Below are 21,412 nucleotides of genomic sequence, written 5' to 3'. Positions count from 1 at the left end.
CTATAAAAATACAGAATTAGTAAGAGACAGATAACTAGAGACAGATCTGCTGGTGAAAATAGAAAGTGGAACAGAAAACTCCAGTCACAACTGGAACAAGGTAGGTAAGAGGTCTTTGGTGAGTTGTTAATAAATAGGAATTGGAGGCAGAAACTTGACAGGAGGGTACAATTACAAGCAAGAGTGGAGAAGAGTTAGGATCAACAGAAGCAAAAGAAAACAAAGCACACACTGGTCCTGGGGTGAATCCCAAGACTACAAAGGGAATCAGAAGAACAGCTGGAAGAGACCTGTCAATGGAAACTATAGTTCCTTTAGAGGAACTTCACAGCCTAGAGGAATTGGGGGCTTCCTGGGCATTATGGTCCTAGATCAAATCCCAGCGCCCACTTTCTCTCCTGCCTGCTCCACCAGCCTGACCGGGACACCAGCTCTCATGAGTGGTTGTCACTGAAGCATTCTCTTTGCCACAATCTGTGACTAAGAAGGGTACAGGCTTTTTATACAGGATGTGATTAGAGAACTACTTGTAAGGGGCACCAAGAGCATTATTAAATTGTCTACTGCCTCAGGGTTTGAATTCTCAGAGTTCCTCATTAAATAAATTGTTCTGTTTCTTTCTACTCTACAAGCAATTCAGTTCCCTTGGGATACAAAGAAGAGAGCACACAGGAAAAATTTCAGTCAATTTTGTTTTCATTTGGACCGATGTGAAAGTAATTTTTTTTTTATTCCAAGGAAAACCTCTTTTTTTAGCCCCTAAGTTTGATTTTAAAGCTATGAGATTTACTCTTAGGAATGTTTAATTTCTTCAAAGAACCAATCTCAGGACAGTCTCTCTCTCTGATCATGCCTCCTTAGATGAACATTTTGAGATGTTATGAATAGTATGATGTCCACAACATTTTGAAGGAAAATAAGTCCTTTATCTTCAATGTTTCCCAATTTTTTAATTATTCAAATGCATTTTTCATATTTTTAGTTAAAAGTGTATGTTCAACATGTGCAACATGTCTATGAGTATCATATACCGTGAAATGGTCAAAGAAGATGGTAATTGAGTCATGTGTGTTTATTTTGATCTCACTAGTTAACTTCTATGCTAGGAACCTCTTGTATGAAACCAGCGTGCTGGTTGCACAGTTGAATTGGCGCCCACAAGGAGGCTTTTAGTTTAACTAGATTGAGCATGCTATAAAGATAAAGGAATTGGTGATGATTTTGGGTAACAAAAGTACCTGGAGGTACTGAAGGAGTGAGACATTAAATTAATTAAAATGGGAAATTCAACTTCTACGGATAAGGAGATGTATTTGACTATTCTAGACACCATAATTAATCAGAAAGGAAAACAGATTAAAAAAAACAAAACTCAGTTATTACAATTCTTAAAGGTCATGGGTAAATGGTTTTGTGACCAAGAATCCCCAAATTTACATACTTGGGAGAAATTAGGGAGGAAATTACAAAAAAAAATTTGCCTTTCTAATGAATTACCTGGAGGCATAGAAAGTATTCAAAAAACTTGGATGGCCTTAGAAATTTGTCTTTTTGAATACAGGGGCCATAGTTCTTGGCCCCCTGAAGATCTATTGAAAGGCATTCAGAGAGCTATTAAGTCTATTCACATGGAAAATCCTCCTGAGGCTAAGTTAATTTCTTTTCCCTTGAGCTGTTTAAAAACTAAAGCTCTTGGGGCTAAACCGAAAGTTAGGAATGTTACTTTGAACTTGCAGGAAGGAAATCAGGGTAGCCTGCAGGAAGATTATAGAGAGGAAGGTCATAGAGATCAGGGTCATAGAGAGGAAACATCAGCAGTCATAGAGAGTCCTCCGGAAGAGATAGAGAATCCTCCCGGAGAGGAAAAACCAGAAGTAATTACTAGAGAGGCACAAAGCCCTTCTCCACCATGTGTCTTAGAAGCCTAATTTCAAAATGGCAACAGCAGAGATTCTTTCCACCAGTAGCAGTCTGAGGAAGAGAAATCAGACATTGAAATTCAGGACTTATGGAGAAATTTTAACAGACTGCGGTTAACACCGCCTGCCCAGGCTATTAGAATTCGGTCATTATCTGCTAAAAGGACAAAACTTAACAGGTACTCAGAATTAACAATGACTTTTCTTACCCTGTTCCAGCGAGGTATTAAGAAGGCGCAGGAGCCGGGAGAAGACATTAGCGGTTTTCAACTTTTCCAGTTTTTGAGCCGTTTAATGACCAAGACCGAAAAATTCGAGTTCATGCTGTAATTCCATTTAAGACTATTAAGGAATTGAAGAGTGCTTGTGAGACTTATGGTCTGAATACACCTTTTGTACAAAATTTGATTGATACCAAATCCTCACAACCACTTCCACCAAGTGATTGGATTTCGTTAGCCAGATCTTGTTTGAGTGGAGGAGATTTTTTACTTTGGCGATCTTATTGGGCTGATTTTTGTATTGAACAAGCAGAAAAGAATAGAAGACAGAATTACAGACCCCAGTAGAAATGTTTTTAGAAACGGGTGAATTTGCTGATTTGGAAATACAGTTAAATTATGAATTTGCAGTGTATGATCAGATAACTGACTGTTCTAAACGTGCCTGGAAACAAATAGTTTCCAAGGACCAGTCCAATTTAGTTCTTACCAGAGTCAAACAAGGTGCCAGTGAGCCATATTTGGATTTTGTAGCCTGATTGTATCAGACAGCAAATAGGTCGATCGGAGACCAAGGAGCTTGCGAGTTTATTGTTAAGCAATTGGCATTTGAAAATGCGAATAAATATTGTCAGGATTTTCTCAGACCCCATCATAAAAAAGGAACAGTTTCTGAGTTTATCCACTTGTGTTCTGAGATTGATTCCACCCATTTGCAGACAGTAACGCTAGCCGCAGCCCTGAGAGAAACCCTACAATCGCAGGAATTGGTACGAAGTTGTAATCTATGTGGCAGAAATAATCACTTTGCGTGAGGATGTTGCACTCATAATTTTAAATTCAGGGCACCATCTACTGTTGATAATAGATATTGCAGGACTCAACCCCACGTGGCGGATCAAGATGGCATGGATCAGCCTGCCTTCTCACCATCATTTCCTACTAGTGGGAGAACAAAAACTTCAGGTCAGCCCCTCCCTGGGCTGAGCAAAAATATGGGGAATTGCAGGAGGGGTCGCATAGTGTGACATCACTGGCTCTGACCAGGATGGCCCACCGTTTTTACTGGAACATAAATCACAGACAGTTTCCTTAGGACCCTGAACAACAATTGAATTGAATCCTGAATCAGGGCCAAAACCAATCCCTACTGGGATTTTCGGGCCACTTCCTAATAAAACTATAGGTTTAATTTTTGGATGTAATAATTTAAAAGGAGCCATTGAGGTAATACCTGCAGTGATAGATTCAAATTTTAAAGGACAATTAAATGTTACTGTAAGGTCCAATTGTGCCCTAAGGCTTACTCCAAAGGATGCATTTTCCCAATGTATTTTATTGCCCTGTGATTTGGATAAACACCTGCAAGTAAATTCAGTTTCTAAACTGCCAGACAGAGTGTACTGGTCTCAGTTAGTGCGACAAGAGTGCCCTTTATTGGAACTTAAAATTAATCATAAAACTTTCCAGGGCATTCTCAACACATGTGCTGATATTTCTGTCTTTTCTAATAGATTCTGGTGTAGGAATTGGCCCTTACATGTAGCACCAGCTAACCTAGAGGGAATTGGGCAGATTTCACAGCCTGCTCAAAGTGCAAATTATCTCCATTGGGAAGATTCTGATGGGAACAGTGGAGTTTTTAAACCTTATGTGTTAGAGTCTTTACCAGCAAACCTATAGGGAAGGGATATTTTAGCAAAGATGGGATTGTTATTAGTTACTCCAAATTCTATAAGATCCATTGAGGAAGTTAATCAGAGGTATTTTCCTGGAGATGATAAAGAAACCTTTCAGGGAGAGTATCTGTTTACAAACCAGTCTCCATGGCAAATATTAGTAAATGCTCCAGACCAAAATTTTTACTAGAGGCCCTGAGTATTTCCCTGATCCCTAAGACAGCTGAAAACATTACCTGGCTCACAGAGGAGCCTATATGGATCTTTCAGTGGCCCATCTCAGGGGAAAAATTTAAAATAATTCATAGGTTAGTTGAGGAACAACTTCAGGCTGGTCATATAGAACCAACACTCAGTCCTTGGAACACACCTATTTTGTTATTATGAAGAAGTCAGGAAATTGGAGGTTGCTACAGGATTTAAGGGCAATAAATCATGCAATTCAGTCTATGGGATCATTAAAGCCAGGACTTCCTTCCCCCACAGCCATCCCTTTAAACTATAGCTTGATGGTAATAGATTTAAAAGATTGTCTTTTCTCTATAAGGTTACATCCTGGAGATTGTGAAAAATTTGCCTTCACTGTCCCAGCAATTAATTTTAAGGAACCTGTTAAAAGATATTGCTGGAAAGTACAACCCCAGGGAATGCGTAACAGTCCTACCTTATGCCAGAAATATGTAGATCAGGTGATAGCTCCCTTAAGAAATAGCTTTCCTGATGCATATATTATTCATTTTATGGATGATATATTATTGGCTCATGCTAATCCAGAGGTACTTTCAGAAATTTTTACTCAGTTAGAGGCTTCAATTACAGCAATGGGTTTTTGCATTGTTCCTCAAAAAATTTAAAAGATGCCTCCCTTTCAATATTTAGGTCAGATAATTCAAGGACGTACAATCCGTCCTCAAAATCTTCAGATAAGAGTTAAGGAGTTGCATACCTTAATGATTTTCAAAAGCTATTAGGAGATATTAATTACCTGAGGCCATCCTTAAAACTAACTACTTTTGAGTTAAGTCCTTTATTTCAGATATTACAATGAAATCGTTCTCTAACCTCTCCACGTCAGCTGAACTTAGAGGCTAGAACAGCCTTAAAAAGGGTTGAAAATGCAATTAAAAATGCAAAACTTACTTGAGTTGATCCTAAGGAAATAGTGTATTTATTAATATTTCCAACTGAGCATACCCCAACAGGAGCCAAATGGCAAAGATTAGGAGTTATTGAGTGGATTTATTTATCCCACTCCCCTCAAAAAATATTAATTCCTTTTCATGACTCTATTGCTCAATTAGTCATTAAAGGTAGAACAAAGATTTTATAATTAATTGGATCTGAGCATGATATCATAATTATTCCTTTTTCTGTTCAACAGACTAATTGGCTTTTTCAAACTTCTAGCTTATGGCAGATAGTTTTTGCTGATTTTCCTGGCCAGATAGATAGCCATTACCCTCGTGAGAAAATTATCCAATTTGCATTATTAACATCACTTATTTTTCCAAAGATTGTGCGTCCACGCCCCATAGATGAAGCTTTATCAGTGTTCACTGATGGTTCAACCTCAGGTAAAGCAGGTTATTATAGTCGTGTTCACACAGAGGTAATGCAAACTTCATATACTTCTGCCCAAAGAGCAGAGCTTCAAGCTCTGATTTATGCCTTAAATTACTTTGCAAATGAGCCTATTAATATTTATTCTTACAGATTATATGCAGTCAGAGTTACCAAAAATATTGAAACTTCAGTTATTGGGTATACTTTATGACAAGAGTTATTTGAATTTTTTCATAATTTACAAAAGGCAGCGCTAATGCAAAAATACCCATGTTTCATAGGACACATATGGGCTCACACTAATCTTCCAGGACCTTTAATTTCAGGTAATGACAAAATTGATAAATTAGTAGCTTTTTGTCAACAGATGTCTTCATATGATTGTGCACAAGCTTCCCATTTCTTGCATCATCAAAATGCTTCTAGCTTACGTAAAAAATTTAATATTACCAGAGAACAAGCTCATCAAATTATAAGCCAATGCCTGAAGTGTGTTATTCACACTCCATCTCCATCATCATGGGTACATCCCCATGCATTAAAACCAAATCAAATATGGCAAATGGATGTAAGTCATATTCTTCAATTTGGTAAGCAATGTTATGTACATGTCATAGTTGATACATATTCCAGATTTATTTTTGCCACTGCATGTACTAAGCAAAATAATCAACATGTAATTTCTCATTGCCTAGCAGCCTTTTCTGTGTTAGGGTGCCCTATGCAGATTAAAACAGATAATGCACCAGCTTATGTAAGCTCTTCTTTTCAATAATTTTGCCAAGAGTTTCAAATTAATCATAAAACAGGAATTTCTTATAACCCCCAAGGTCAAGCCATTGTGGAATGGGCCCATTTATCTATTAAGCTTCAATTACAAAAATTAAAAGAGGGGAATAGGTTTATGACTCTTAAAAATAGCCTCAATCATGCTTTGTTCATTTTAAATTTTTTAAACTGTGATGTAGAAGGTCACACTGTGGCTGAGAGACAAATGTCTCCCACAGTACCAGGCCCTTTAGGCAGAGTTTTGTGGAAAGATTTACAGACTGGTCATTGGAAAGGCCCAGACCCAGTGATTATGTGGGGCAGAGGTCATGCTTGTATTTTTCCAGAAAGTGCTTTTTGTCCTATCTGGGTTCCTGAACACACAATCCGACATGAAAGAGATAGAACCGAGATTCAAGTGACTGAAGATCGACCTGGAGAAGCCCACATTCAAAAGGAAGAGATATCGGAAAAAGACAAAGAGAAACCAGATTGACCCAGCCAAAAAGCTGATTTCATGGGAAGATGTGAAGAAGCTAACAACATAGGCTTCCCAAATAATTTGACTCCTAGGAAAGAACAGGACCCCAATCTTGATGGTAGCAACAGTAATTGCCCTGCTGGGCTGTCAGGTAAAGGGGAACCAGACAGACACTTACTGGACATTTTTCCCAGATCCACCCCTGGTACACCCAGCTGTGTGGACTGGAGAATCTATTCCAGTGTTTACTAATGACTCATTCATGATGGGAGGATTTACAGATACTCATATTACTCCCAATCATGTGACTAGATTTAATTATTCTGGCTACAGTGCCCAATGACCTTTGTGTTGGTCCCATGATAAACATGCTGGCTGTCTGAAAGTATCATTTGAGGAAAAGACAGCGATTGGTAGACCTAGACTGACTAATTATTCTATTTGTGGAGACTTAAAACCTTATACTAGATCAGTAGTTAAGATAGGACTTTCCCATAACAAGCCAGTCATTTCTGCAAAACCTCCACGGATACCCCACTGTCCAAATAGTTCTACAATTGATTTTGGCACCTTTCCTAGATGGATGAATTGTGTAAATGCTTTTCCTGTACAACATTAGGTGTCTAAAGATAGTGGGTATATTTTAGACTGGTCTCCAAAAATTGATAAGAGACAATTATGAAAAAATTCTGCTATGACACCTGCAGGATTTGTTAGTAATATTTTGACTTACAGTGAGGGTGGTACTCAAAAGGATGTTTCACACTTAATTGCTGCCTCAGAATTCTCACATTTTTACAGACAAGCCTTTACCAAAATTTGTTGGCAAGAACTGTAAGGAGGGATCTTGCTATGGCTTACGAGCCTGTGTCCAATCTCCTTATGTTTTAATTATTGGGAATGTAAAAGTTAAATGGATAGATGACCGATATATTGTTACTTGTAATAAATGTAACCTAACCAATTGTATTACTAGGTATAATGGAGGAAAAGGAGTGCTGATACTTCATCAGCCCTCTTTTGTTTTATTACCTGCTAATATTTCAGAGCCATGGTATGCTGATACTGGTTTACAAGTCTTGCAGCAAATTCATGCCCAGCTAGCAAGACCTAAACGTGCTATTGGAATTATAATTGTTGGTGTTTTGGTGTTAGTTTCTTTCGTTGCATCCACTGTTTCTGCATCTCTGACATTGTCTGAAAATATTCAACAATCAAAATTTCTTAATAATTTAGCTCAAAATATTTCAAAGACTGTGTAATCAAGTAAATATTGATGAAAGGATTGAGACTAAATTAAATGCCTTAGAGGCGACTGTTATAGACATAGGTAATGAACTTTCAGCTTTAAAATTTAAAGAAAGGCTTAAATGCCACGCAAATTATAAATATGTGTGTGTTACAGCTGCCAAGTGCAATGCTTCTCTCTGGGATTGGGAGAAGGTTAAAAACCATTTGTTAGGTATTTTTCAAAGTAATAATAATAGCTTGGATCTTTTGGAACTTCATCACCATATTCAAGACATTCAAAATAATGGAGCTGATTTTTCGGAGCCTTCTTCTTTGGCTAACCAAATATTGAAGGAGTTAAATGGATTTAACCCTGGAAATATTCTTAAACACTCAGCCTGGTACATTATTGGATTGTTCTCTTTGCTGTTAATTCTCTTTTGTGTTGTAATTATAGGATGGTGAGTCTTTGGAACAAGAATGCAGAAACTTGAAAGAGTGAACCACCGCCTGATTTTTAAGAGAAAAAAGGAGGGATATGTGGGAAGCCATTCTTGCACATTATTGGGCACCTCCTTGATTGGGTGTGAGGCATTCTGGCTAAACTGTGTCAGAGCTAATCCCCACCCTCTCCGGGTGCGAGAGCCCATCCTTGTGGGGGTGTGACTGACCATTGACCCTGATACCAATCACTGACCCTGACCTTGGAATGCTGCCCCCCTCAACCTTCATTGGATGGAATTTTCCCCTGAATTTCTTGTTCCCCAATAAAAGGCCACTCCCTGGCATGCCCTCTCTCTCTCTCTCTCCTGCTAGTCCTGAGTAAGCCTTGCTGCCCCACTGGGTGGTTCGAGGTGGGAGCCAGAGGGAGGGCCATCTCGGACCTGGTCAAAGAAAAGGTAATTGAGTCTTGTGTGTTTTCTTTGATCTCACTAGTTAACTTCTATGCTATGAACCTCTTGTATGAAACCAGCGTGCTGGTTGCATGGTTGAGTAGTCCAGTGGTACAGAACAGAGGACACAGAGACTAACTAACAAAATTACAATTATCTTATATTAGACAAAGTTGCCAAAAACATGCATTGGAGAAAACATATCCTCTTCAACAAATGGTGCTGGGAAAACTGGAAATCATTTTGCAACAAAATGAAATTTAACCCCTATCTCTCACCATGCACAAAACTCAACTCAAAATGGATCAAGCACTTAGGAATACAATCAGAGACCCTGCATCTAATAGAAAAAGTAGGCCCTAATCTCCATCATGTGGGGTTAGGTCCCAACTTCCTTAATAAGACTCCTTTGGTGCAAGAATTAAAATCAAGAATCATAAATGGGATGGATTCAAACTAAAAAGTTTTTTCTCAGCAAAAGAAACAATCTGTGACGTGAATAGAGAGCCGACCCCTCACACATCCGATAGAGCACTAATCTGTAGTGTATATAAAGAACTCAAAATGCTAAGCACCAAAAAAACAAAAACCTAATCAATAAATGGGCCAAGGACCTGAAGAGACACTTCTCAGAAGATGATATACAATCAATCAACAAATATATAAAAAAAGTTCACATTGCTAGCAATTAGAGAATTGCAAATCAAAACCACTCCAATTGGATTTCATCTCACTCCAATCAGAACGGCCGCTATTATGAATACAAACAACAATAAGTGTTGATGAGGATGCAGGAAAAAAGGTACATTCGTACACTTCTCATGGGTCTGCAGATTGGTGTAGCCAATATGGACAGCAGTATGGAGATTCTTGGAGAATTAGGAATGGAACCACCATTTGACCCAGCTATCCCTCTCCTCGGTCTATACCCAAATGACTTAAAAACAGCATACTACAGGGACTCAGCCACAACAGTGTTTATAGCAGCTCAGTTCACAATAGCTAAACTGTGGGACCAACTTATATGCCCTTTAATAGATGAATGGATAAAAAATTGTGATATATATATATATATATATATATATATATATATATATACACACACACACACACACACACACACACAATGAAATAAAAGAGAATAAAATCACGGCATTTTCAGGTAAATGGATAGAGTTAGAGAAAATAATGTTAAGTAAAGTTAGCCAATCCCCAAAACTGAATGCAGAATGTTTTCTCAGACAAAAGGAGGCTGATTCATAGTGGGGTAGGGTGAGGGAGAATGGGAGGAATAGACAAACTCTACATAGGGCAGAGGGGTAGGAGGGGAAGAGAGGAGGCAAGGGGTTAGAAATGATGGTGGAATGTGATGAACATTATTATCCACAGTACGGGTATGGAGACATGAATGGTGTGAATATACATTGTATACAACCAGAGATATGAAAAATTGTGCTTTATATGTGTAGTACTATGCATTATAATGCATTCTGCTCATATATAAAATTAAAAATCAATAAAAATATAAAAATAGCTAGAGATTTTTTTCTCTCAGGATTTCTTAGATAAGTGTACTTTTATAGATGGTGTAGGACTTCAAGAAAAATGGGAAATATTGTACATCTGGATGAAAAATGTCTTCATGCTTTCTTGTAAGATAGTGAGTAATTTTTTACTCCATGGTATACAAATATAGATGTGCCAATAATTGCTATCATTTTGTTATGTTTTGAGATATAGATGAATGTTATTTATTTTATGTGCTTAACCTGGTCAAGATATTGTTGTTTAAACATAAAAATATACCTGTCTGTAAAAAATGCAGTTGTCTGTCAGATATCCAGGGTTAAGGCACACTGGAGTCCAAATAATTTATTGGAATTGCTTCCTTCTTGGAATACAGGATATGTTCACACATTTGCTAGAAAATCCTAAGGGACTACAAGAAAAAATCATTAAAAATTAACATGTTGAAATGTTCAGAGTAAAGTACCAAGTTCTGGCCCACACAACTAAAAAATTCAGAAGCTAATATTAAAATTCAGATTTTCTGTCTGCAAAGCCATTTGTTGAATTTCTTAGTATGAGAACAAAAGTTTAAAATTATCAATCTGTTTCAATACACTAAACACACTGTCTTGATCAATATATTTAACTACATTCTCTCAAGCATGCTCTTTGTTAAGTATTTGTTCCTTACCCATAGACACTTGAAGAAGTTAAACAGAATGAGTTTTGTATCATACTCAAAATCACACTATTAATATAAAGATACATTTAAACTCATGGAATGCTCAGTTTTCAAAATGGACTTATTTAAGCTGATAAGATGAATATTTTTCAATAGGAAACACTTTGCCTGGTCTTCAACATAATTATCTACAATAATAGCAAAGGCTTGGTCCATAAGCACTGTGGCATTTAACCTGCTCTTGAGTGTTAGAGAGGAGCTGGAGAAAAGTCTAGAAGATGGAGAAATATGGCAGCCAAGGTTCTCCAGGAATCAGTTCCTAACAGACACCAATTTGAGCAGCTACTTACACACCAAGGTGCTCTCACTGGAGATGGGGATATCAGGTGAGAACACAGGACCATTTGGAGTGCAGTACCATTCTAAGCTCCCAATGGTCTTCAATATTGAGCTGTTTTTTGGATAGTTAATGGTATTTAAATGCTACACTTTTCTACTCCCTGTGTTTGCTCATTCGATCATGGATTGCCACAGCATTCTTACCTTAACTTCCTCACATATTTCCTGTACTCTTTTCCCATCATTAGATTTGTGCTTTCAGCTCTTGAACATTTTGATGTAGGTGTTTCCTGGTTGCAATTTTTCTCATGTGTAAGGTAAGATTTACGTGAACAGTGATCAGTTGCAATCTTGTTTATTCTGTCCATGGTGTTTCCTCAGTGAAAACCCTCTGTGCTATGGAAGTGAGATTTATGTATCCTTTACTTACATGAAGAATTTTTAGTATATACATAATGGAATTGCATATGGAGGAAAAGATATAGTTACCAGGTACCTGCTTACCCATGAGTGGATAAAATATAGATTTTCTATGAGAAAAATTAAATGGCAGGTACAGAGTACATATAGGGATGAAAGGATCAGTGTTGAGACATTTGTAATGATTAGGCCATAGCAGTGTTTTCCTGTTGATGACATGTCATCATGGGTGGCAGGGATAACGTATCAAGGTTACTGCCAACGCAGAAAGAATTTACAGGGTATGACAAATGTTTTGTTTTGATTTCATTCTGCCTCCTATAATGACTATTCTGAAGAACAAGAGAACCCAGAACTACTGGCATACTTCTTTGAATATTTGGTTAAGAAAGTTATGTCTTCATTACCTTATACTTTGTTTTTATATAAAAGATCAACATCTATTTTTCATTCTGTAACTCTAAAATTTTGGGGGAAATAATTCCCTCAAATTACTTTATAATGAAAATAAAACCTTACACATGTCTTTTCTCAGAAGTTTATGGAGTAGAAAGTCAAGCAGTTTGGTGAGGTATGGACATATTAGATATACATTTATAAAAATACCTTCAAGATTTTTTGTCACTTAGTGTAGAATTTAGCAGAATCTTGATGAGCAGCAAGTACCCAGATATTTGGTCACACATTATTCTGGGTATGTGGGTTTGAAAGGGTTTAATATTTATTAGTTGAGATTAACATCTGAATTTATAGATTGATTAAAGCAGATTGCCATTTTGTATGTTTTCTGTTGTGTGTTAAGAATTGTAATGCAAAAAAAAAAAGAGTTCATGTATAATGGCATATTTTGGCATGAATATACTTTATATACAGAGTTATGAAAAATTGTGCTGTATATGGGTAATAATGAGTGTAATGCTTTCCACTATTGTTATGTATTTAAAAAAATAAATAAAAATAAAAGAAATAACAAAATACCGGAGGTTGGAAAACTTGTGATGAAAAAACATCTATTTGGCTTGCAATTTGGAAGTCTGAAATTAATAAAAAACATGGTGCCAGCTCTAATGGGGGTCTCATGACAAATGGGTTTATTATGGTGTTAATACGTGTGAGAGGAAGCAAACACAGGGAAAGGGAGGAAGACAGGGAAGACAGAATTTTTTTCTTTTTAGAAAAATATATAATACCACCTCTGAAACCTCACTCACGTGGACACCAGGAAATCAGTACATACATTTAAAATTAGCTTTATTTCTTTATCACATTTTTTAAAAAAAATCACAATTTCACAAAATTCACAAAAAAACCTTTGCCACATGTTACAATTTATAATTCAGTGTCCTGTAAAAATACTAACAAATCTAAATGTTTTAATGGAGAGAGAGGGAAAAGGGCCTAGTGACATATACTGGATTGTCAAGGTAGTAAAATTAGTGACCATGGTGTAACTTGTGGTGACCACCGAACAAGGTGGAAAGTAGAGAAGTGATTCCAAGAGTCACCAGTCAGGCTGAAAATACAATTACAGAAGGGTGGGACTGGAGGAGAGAGTCACTCCCTTAAACCAGTGCATGACAAGCTCCGGGGGTTGATGGGCTATGTTCTTAAGGAAGAGATTCCAGGAAAACCACCTTGCCTGGTGCTCCAGTAGGCACATTTCTAACTTACCCTTTTGAGCTTGATCCCTTTAGGAGCCAGCATATGAATCTTCTATGAAGGTTTTTCTGAACATTTAGTGAGTCAGATCCATATAAATGAGAATCCACAGACGTGAGACCTAATCAAAAACATTTTTAATTTCTCAGGTGATTATAATGAAAGCCAAACTGGAAATCCAGTGATCTGGCCCTGAGATGTAACATGCCTCAATACATATCTTAGATGATATTATATATATATATATATATATATATATATATATATATATATATATAAAATTATATATTTATGTTATATAATATATAATTATATTATATATTATATAACATAATATATATATATATACATACATACATATACACACATACATATATACGTGTGTGTACCTATATATATATATGTGTGTGTGTGTGTGTGTTGTTCATGGGCCTTTTTTTTAATTCATTTATTTATATGTGGTATTAAGAATCAAACCCAATGCCTCACAAATCTCACAAATGCCAAGCAAATGTTCTACCACTAAGCCCCAGCCCCGGCCACTTAGATACAATTTTTAAAGAAAATTAACAAGAACTTTAAAGAACACCAATTTTAACTGTGTGAAAATAGAGTTTAGCATTTCACCTGGAGTCCAGGGTATTGCTGAGAAGAAACAGGGGTTGCCAATTTTGATGTTTACAATGCAAAGGATCCAAGGAAAATCATGAAATTGAATTAAAGACACACCAATAACACAGTATTCAGACATGAAATATGAAGTGAGCACCAACTAAGAAAACACAAAAATAGTGATTCCACATTGAAGCATATGAAGTCCTAGATTGAGTTTCTAATCAATTCTAAGAAAAGGATGGAGCACATAATAAGATTAGAGAGTCCTGCTGTGCAGCCTCCACAAGGCACTTTCGATGTCCCTGTTCCTCAGGTTGTAGATGAAGGGGTTCAGCATGGGGGTGACCACAGTGTACATCACTGAGGACACCACATCTTTCTTGGGGGAGGATGACACTGCTGAATGAATGTACCCTGCAAGGCCTGTTCCATAAAATAAGCAAACAACTGAGAGGTGGGAGCCACAGGTGGAGAAGGCTTTGTACTTCCCACCTGAGGAAGGGATCCTCAGGATGGAGCATACAATTTTATAGTAAGAGAAAAGGATCCCTGAGACAGCAAAAATCCAAAGACGCCACCAGTAAAATATATGACTATAGTATTGGTTATTGTATTAGTGCAAGAAAGATTAAAGAGTTGAAATGATTCACAGAAGAAATTAGCAATTTCCACATCCCTGAAACGGGTGAATTGTAAAGCAATCAAATTGTGCAGCTGGGAGTCCAAAAGACTAACCAGGAAAGGCAGAAAAACTAAGAAGCCACAGAGGCGAGGGTTCATGATGACCGCATATTGCAGGGGGTGACAGGTGGCCACATACCGGTCATAGGTCATCACAGAAGCAGATCATTTGTACATCCAAAAACGGTAAATAGAGACATCTGTGTCAGGCAGCCCACATAGGAGATGGCTCTTCTTGAGTCTGGATGTTCATGAGCATCTTTGGGACCCTGGTGGAGGAACACAAAGATCACATATGCAGAGTTAATCATATATGCATACATATATCTAATTTGGAATTTTTCTATAGCCTGATATCTTTAATTCCTCATCAGGTTTCATAGTAGGATGGAGCTACCCGGGATCAGGGAAAGGAGGAATGGGAAGATCTTGAATTAAGTGCAATCTTTCAGTTCAGGAGGATAAAAAATTTCTTGTGGGCAGGGGTGTCAATGATTGCACCACAATGTGAATGTAAGGACATCATTGAACTGTGCATTTGAAAATGGTGAAAAGCAAGCTTTGGTATATATTACCATAATTAGCAATGGAAAAGAAATGAAAATGGTTATTTCAAAAAGTAAACCAAGATATAAAAAATAAACCAGACCCAACAAGAGTAGAACTGCATATTCTCTCTCTCATATTTAGAAATTGAAAAAAAAAACAAAAAACAAAAAACAAAACCAACAAAAAAACCCCCCAAAAAAACCATCAACCTGAATGTAGAATAGTGATTACTAGGAAATGGGAAGGGTGCCCAGGCACAAGGAGAACAGAACTCTGGTTGGATGGGGATCAATGTGTGCTGGATACACGGAGGGAAATACCATGCTGAACCCTAATAATGTGTAGGTTAATAGGTGTTAATAAAAATGACATGAAATAAGTAAATTATGCAATAAGTTTTTAGCTAAGTAGAACAAGAGAAAATACTCTTTAGGGGACATTCATTTCCTCCACTTGTTATTCCTCTGCTAATGTTATAAAGTCCTTAGAGATTTGAAGAACGTGAGCCAACTTGGCTAATTATGAGCTCTGTTCACGGAGGCTCCAAGGTCACATAATAGTCAGCACTGGTCCTTGTCCTCCAGCTCTCCAGCTTGATGGCTCAGCACAGTGGACACATACATGCTTCTCCTCCCTCCGGGACTCTCTGAATTGGGAATTTTCTACCTCACAATATATTCATCTCAATCCTGAGGACTGAGACTGTCCTCAACTAAAGATTGGGCAAAGGGGAAACGTCAAATCTTCGGCCCTTGGTCATGACCCAGCAGAGGCCCAGTGCTGCCCAGTAAGTGCTGAGGGAGATGCTGAATGGAGGTGGGGAAGCATGGATTTCTCATCATCAGGACAAGCATGCAGTGGGTATAGCCAGAGGAGAGGACACCAGGTGAGAGTTCAGATCTGAGGATGTGCAGTCTCCGTTCTTGGTGGTGGTGAGGTCTCAGAGACCTCTCTTCCCACAATGGTTCTACTTCCCATAGACCACTCACCTGTTATAGGAGACAATGGGTCCCTCCAGACTCTTCTGTAAGCACTCCAAAGGATTAGGAGGAACAAGGAGGAAGAAGACATCCAGGAAGCTTTCCTGAGAGCTTTCTAAACCCCAGGCATTAGTTCTGTGATCTATGTGGCTTGTTTACAAGTGATCTGTCTAGCATTTCCTTTAGGGGACATTCATTTCCTCCACTTGTTATAAGTGCCTATTATGATGATTTTACATAAAAAGAAAAAGATAGCATTTTTAGCAACTTGCATGAGGCTTTTAGGTAGGAAAGAGTGAGCTCTGTTTTCATCAGCCTGTCTGATGGCAGACACAGGACATCTTGCTATGCAAACCCTGGCAGGGTGTCCCCTTGACAACACAAACATCCTTTTGCTAGATCACAGGGCAAAGCTGTGGGTGACACCAGCCAGACTCAGTGGGAAGGACAGCCACAGACCATGGGCAAAGATCACGGGAAGAGTAGAGAAGTGATAATTCAGTCTAGACCTGACACTTGGCCTGGTCCAGGAGATCCTTTCAGCTGTCCACATGCTTTTGAGAACTTTTACTCAACCCACTCAACCTCAAAGAGACATAAAGTCAGGACTGGATTCTATTCTTATTCAGAAGGCTAGAAACAGCTAGGAAAAAAAAAGGCTTCCCATATTTATGTGATTGCAATCTTGATATGTCTGCTTTGATTTTCTGATAGCTGGAAATCAATGAAAAATTTAGTGCATCAGACCTAGAGACTAAAATTTAAAATTTCCCTCATGGACACGCATGTTTATTTCTGAAACACAGTGCAGGTTGTTACTATCCCAACCTCAGCATTGACACCGATGTGATCTCTGGTGGATACAACTGAAATGGCCATGGATGACATAGATGCTCCTTCTGTCATCAGTAGAGAGTGAGAACATGAATGAGAGAAATTCAGATATTATTTTCACTAACAGTGATAAGGTTGATATTTATACCAATGAATTAAAATATCATTTGATGAGAAGTAACATTTCTCCTATTACTGTAACAGGACTTTTCATTTGTCTCCTACTATAAATACATATTGTGTATTTGAAGAAGATGACTAATTCATTTCTAATTGCCCAGTGTCTATATCTTGGAGGCCCAGAAGAGGCATCAAATGAAAATGTCTCTTTAAATATTGAAGATAAATTTTGGGTCCACAAATCCTGGCCATAATCAGTGTGGCTTCATTAAACTTGTTTTCCTGTCTGTAATTTGAGCCCTTTCAGGAATATCTCATAGAGCTACAGTCAAGGTGACATAACTCTTGTTTGCATTTATGTCATAGACACATGGGCCCTATAATCCTCTAAGCACATCTATATAAACAGTTATTCAAAATAACTTAAAAGACACAGAAAAGGCAGCAGGTGAATCTTACAGCTTGGAATGAGAGAAATTATAGGGTTTCATGTTGTTCCAGACTTTGGTGGTTTTTAGCAAATATTTATATTGCTCTACAACTCACTGTTCCATAACATCAAATTCTGTACTTTTTAAAAAAGTAACTGCAATGATTTTAAGAAAGTAACTGCAATTATTTCCAGGCTTAAATTCCACTCATGTGCCAGGCATGTTGGAGCTTCGTGTCATTCTCCTATCAGTAACAAGTTCAGTTCAGACAGGAGGAGAGAGACACACACAATCTGTGCACAACAGCTGGTCAGTGACTCTGGATTGAAAGGGTGATCTCCCCACTCCCATCCCAGGGGACTCTTTCCCCGGATGTCACCAAATAGAAATCGATTAGCAGTAGGAGATGAAGTTTTTTTGTTTATATGTTAGGAAAGGATTATTAATACACTATAAGAATGTATTGATGCTATTGATAAGAACAAGGGGATGTATTTATAATGTCTGACTTTTTATTGGGACAACAAATAATTGTTGAATAATTGGTAGTAAAACTGAATGTGCATCAGTTGTTGGAATTAGAAGAACTACCTGCTGTCCACATTGTGCATGGGATTTTTTAGAGGTATGATATGGACAAAAGTATAAGAATTTTCAACATACCATCATAATAATAAGCTAATAATAATAATGATAATAAGCTGCCAAATAATAATGATAATAATAATAATAATAATCTGGATCCTCCTCTTAGAGGATCCAGACCTCCATTAACTGTTAGTGCATCACAGAGAGATTTCAAACCACATCAATGTAAACTAGAATATTTCAGGGAAAACATTTTTATTTATTAATTTACTTATTTATTTATTTTGAGACACACTGCTTAAGTAAAAATTAGGTATTTTTAGGTAAGTTTTTTAAAATAAAAATTCTTATAATCCATATTCTAAACAAAAACTGGCCTGGACACATTGACAGGAAAATCTTCCCAACAAATCCCGACAGAATTTACCTTTGGAGGACAGGTGGGCAGAAGAATGAAATCATACAGAGATAGATGACAGTGGTAGCTGACAGTCCCATTATTTTTAATATAATTTGTCTACTTATGTGTTTGACATTTATTGAATTATTTTAGTCTGCATCAAACTTCACTCATAAGGTAAAAAGAAGTCGTTCTCATAAAACCTTTGTTAGGTAGATAATTTTTACCCCCATTTGACAGAGGAGGCATTTTTACCTTATTTTCTGTACTTTTCTCTTTTGTATTTTCCACCATGGAATCACAGTGTGAGCTGACAGTAATAATGTACCTGGGTTGTCTTCATGCAGCTGAAGTTGGGGAGCTGCAGTCCATGTCAGCAGGATTAACATGAAACCTATTAACTAGGCACAAGGAGGTCCAACTTGCAATTTACATTTGCCTCATAGGGCTCTAGGCTTGATGCTGAAGTCTTCAAATGAAAATTAAAGGATTATGGCCAGCCACGAGAATGGGATCCTAATTGGAATAAGTTATACTCCATGTATATATGTCAAAATACACTCTACTGCCGGGCACAGTGGCCCATGCCTGTAGTCCCAGCAGCTTGGGAGGCTGAGACAGGAGGATTGTAAGTTCAAAGCCAACCTCAGCAATTTAACAAGAACCTAAGCAACTCAGTGAGACCATGTCTACAAATAAAATACAAACTAGGGCTGGGGATGTGACTTAGTGGTCAAGTACCCCTGAGTTCATTCCCCTGTACCCACCCCCCAAAAAATACACTCTACTGTCATGTATATCTTAAAAGGACAATTTAACAAAAGAATTATGATTAGAACAACAACCAAGCAGAACTAGCAGGCCAGAGTACCGACCTGAGGGGAAAAAAGAACTCAGGGAGATGGCTTCCAACAAAATATGTTACTGAGATAGCATGTCATTGGACAAAAAAAATCTGCTAAATAATTTTAAACATTTTTAAAGAATTTCCTAATATCACTTTGGATGACAGATGTAGTGTACACTAGCACCACATTTGTTGTTAGTGATGTCATATATTTTGTATATTTAATAAAACATATGCTTCAAAATTTGAAGTACTTCAGAAGGCTAGGAGTTACATAATAATAGTTTTTGTGTGTGGAACTGGGTATCCATCCCACAGACTCATGCATGCGAGGCAGGATATCAGCCATTGAGCTACATCCCCAGATTTAAAAAAAAAATATTTTAAAACAGGAGTTCATTAAGTTTACACAGATTCTCCTCAAACTGGAGATCCGACTGACTAAGCTTCCTGAGTACCTGGGATTACAGGTGTGACCAAATGCTCCTGCTTGTTAGATAATTTTTAAAAGACAAACAAAGTTGAGTGGGGTCTATATTCACAAAGGGGGAAAATCATGAAACACGAGAACCATGAAAAATTTTATTTTAATCTGTTACATAGGATTTTTTTACTATAAACTGTCAAATTTAATTTAGTATTCAAATAAGCTCTAGCAAAGTGCTTATAAATATTCTAAAGAAGGAATGCTATGCCATTGTCTTAGAATAAAATTCGGTATATTTGACAGCTCCTTAATTTCCTATAATGCATTGAATTTTTTTAAATGGTAAGGATGTTCCTTAATCTCTACTGTCCTTGAAGAGAGTGCAGTAGTTTGTGGTGATCATGGACTTGATAGGTGTAAAGTTCTTGTTCTAACATTGCTCATTTAAGTGTCACCAAAGAATGCGATTTTTGAAGAAAATTATGCAAAAATTCTGGGATTGGTTTTGTCACACTGAGAAAAAGTGCTGAAGGTATATTGAATTTGGGTGTGAACATCATACATGTGCTGGGTACCTGGTTTTTAGTTATTTTATTCTAAGCCTTCTATTCCCTAAAAGGTGTGTAAACACTATTGAACTACAGAATCAAACATGTGTCTCTGAATTCCAACTCATGAGGCTCTCAGAGGATCCAGACCTGCAGGCCATTCTCTTTGGACTGTTCCTGTCTATGTACCTGGTCACAGTGTTGGGGAACTTGCTGATCATCCTGGCCGTCAGCTCTGACTCCCACCTCCACACCCCCATGTACTTCTTCCTCTCCAACCTGTCCTTGGCTGACATTGGCTTCATCTCCACTACGGTGCCAAAGATGCTCATGAACATCCAGACTCACAGCAGAGACATCTCCTATGCAGGCTGCCTGACACAGATGTCTCTTTTTGCCCTTTTTGTCTGTATGGATGACATGCTTCTGACTGTGATGGCCTATGACCGGTTTGTGGCCATCTGTCACCCCCTGCAGTATTCAGTCATCATGAGCCCTCGCCTCTGTGGCTTCTTAGTTTTGGTGTCTTTTTTATGCAGCGTTTTGGACTCCCAGATGCACAACTCGATTGTGTTACAAATTACCAACTTTAAGGCTGTGGAAATTTTGAATTTCTTCTGTCACCCTTCTCAATTTATTAATCTTGCCTGTTCTGATACCTTCACCAATATCATAGTTATTTATATTTTTGGTGCCATCTTTGGTATTCTTCCCATCTCAGGGATTCTTTTCTCTTACTCTAAGATTGTTTCCTCCATTCTGAGGATCCCATCCTCGGGGGGGAAGCACAAAGCCTTTTCCACCTGTGGGTCTCACCTGGTAGTTGTCTGTTTGTTCTATGGAACAGGCCTTGGAGTGTACTTTGGTTCAGCTGTGTCACATTCTCCCAGAAGCAGTGCAGTGGCTTCAGTGATGTTCACTGTGGTCAGCCCCATGCTGAACCCCTTCATCTACAGCCTGAGGAACAGGGACATGAGAAGAGCCCTGAGGAGGCTGTACGGCACAACTGCCTATTCCCAGGAACTGTAG

At 37.8% G+C, this 21,412-nt stretch overlaps 1 protein-coding gene and 1 pseudogene across 1 annotated transcript; one reads left to right on the top strand and one right to left on the bottom strand.

The window, feature by feature from the left end:
- Positions 1-14,113: 14,113 nt before the first annotated feature.
- Positions 14,114-14,827, bottom strand: LOC124092258 (olfactory receptor 7E24-like; annotated as a pseudogene).
- Positions 14,828-20,441: 5,614 nt separating this feature from the next.
- Positions 20,442-21,412, top strand: LOC124092257 (olfactory receptor 7E24-like). Its single transcript, XM_046443724.2, has one exon. It carries the CDS (start codon positions 20,510-20,512, stop codon positions 21,410-21,412), a length of 903 nt encoding a protein of 300 aa, XP_046299680.2. The 5' UTR covers positions 20,442-20,509.

Source organism: Marmota monax, unplaced genomic scaffold, assembly GCF_021218885.2.
Source record: "Marmota monax isolate L192 unplaced genomic scaffold, Marmota_monax_Labrador192_F-V1.1 WCK01_AAM20220418_F8-fsc00102, whole genome shotgun sequence".
Taxonomy (NCBI): Eukaryota; Metazoa; Chordata; class Mammalia; order Rodentia; family Sciuridae; genus Marmota; species Marmota monax.
The sequence above is the reverse complement of the archived record's forward strand: the minus strand, read 5'-3'. Positions and strand labels throughout refer to the sequence as shown.

Excerpts from the sequence above, each read along its gene's own strand:
- LOC124092257 (XM_046443724.2), top strand. The coding sequence starts at position 20,510 with ATGAGGCTCTCAGAGGATCCAGACCTGCAGGCCATTCTCTTTGGACTG.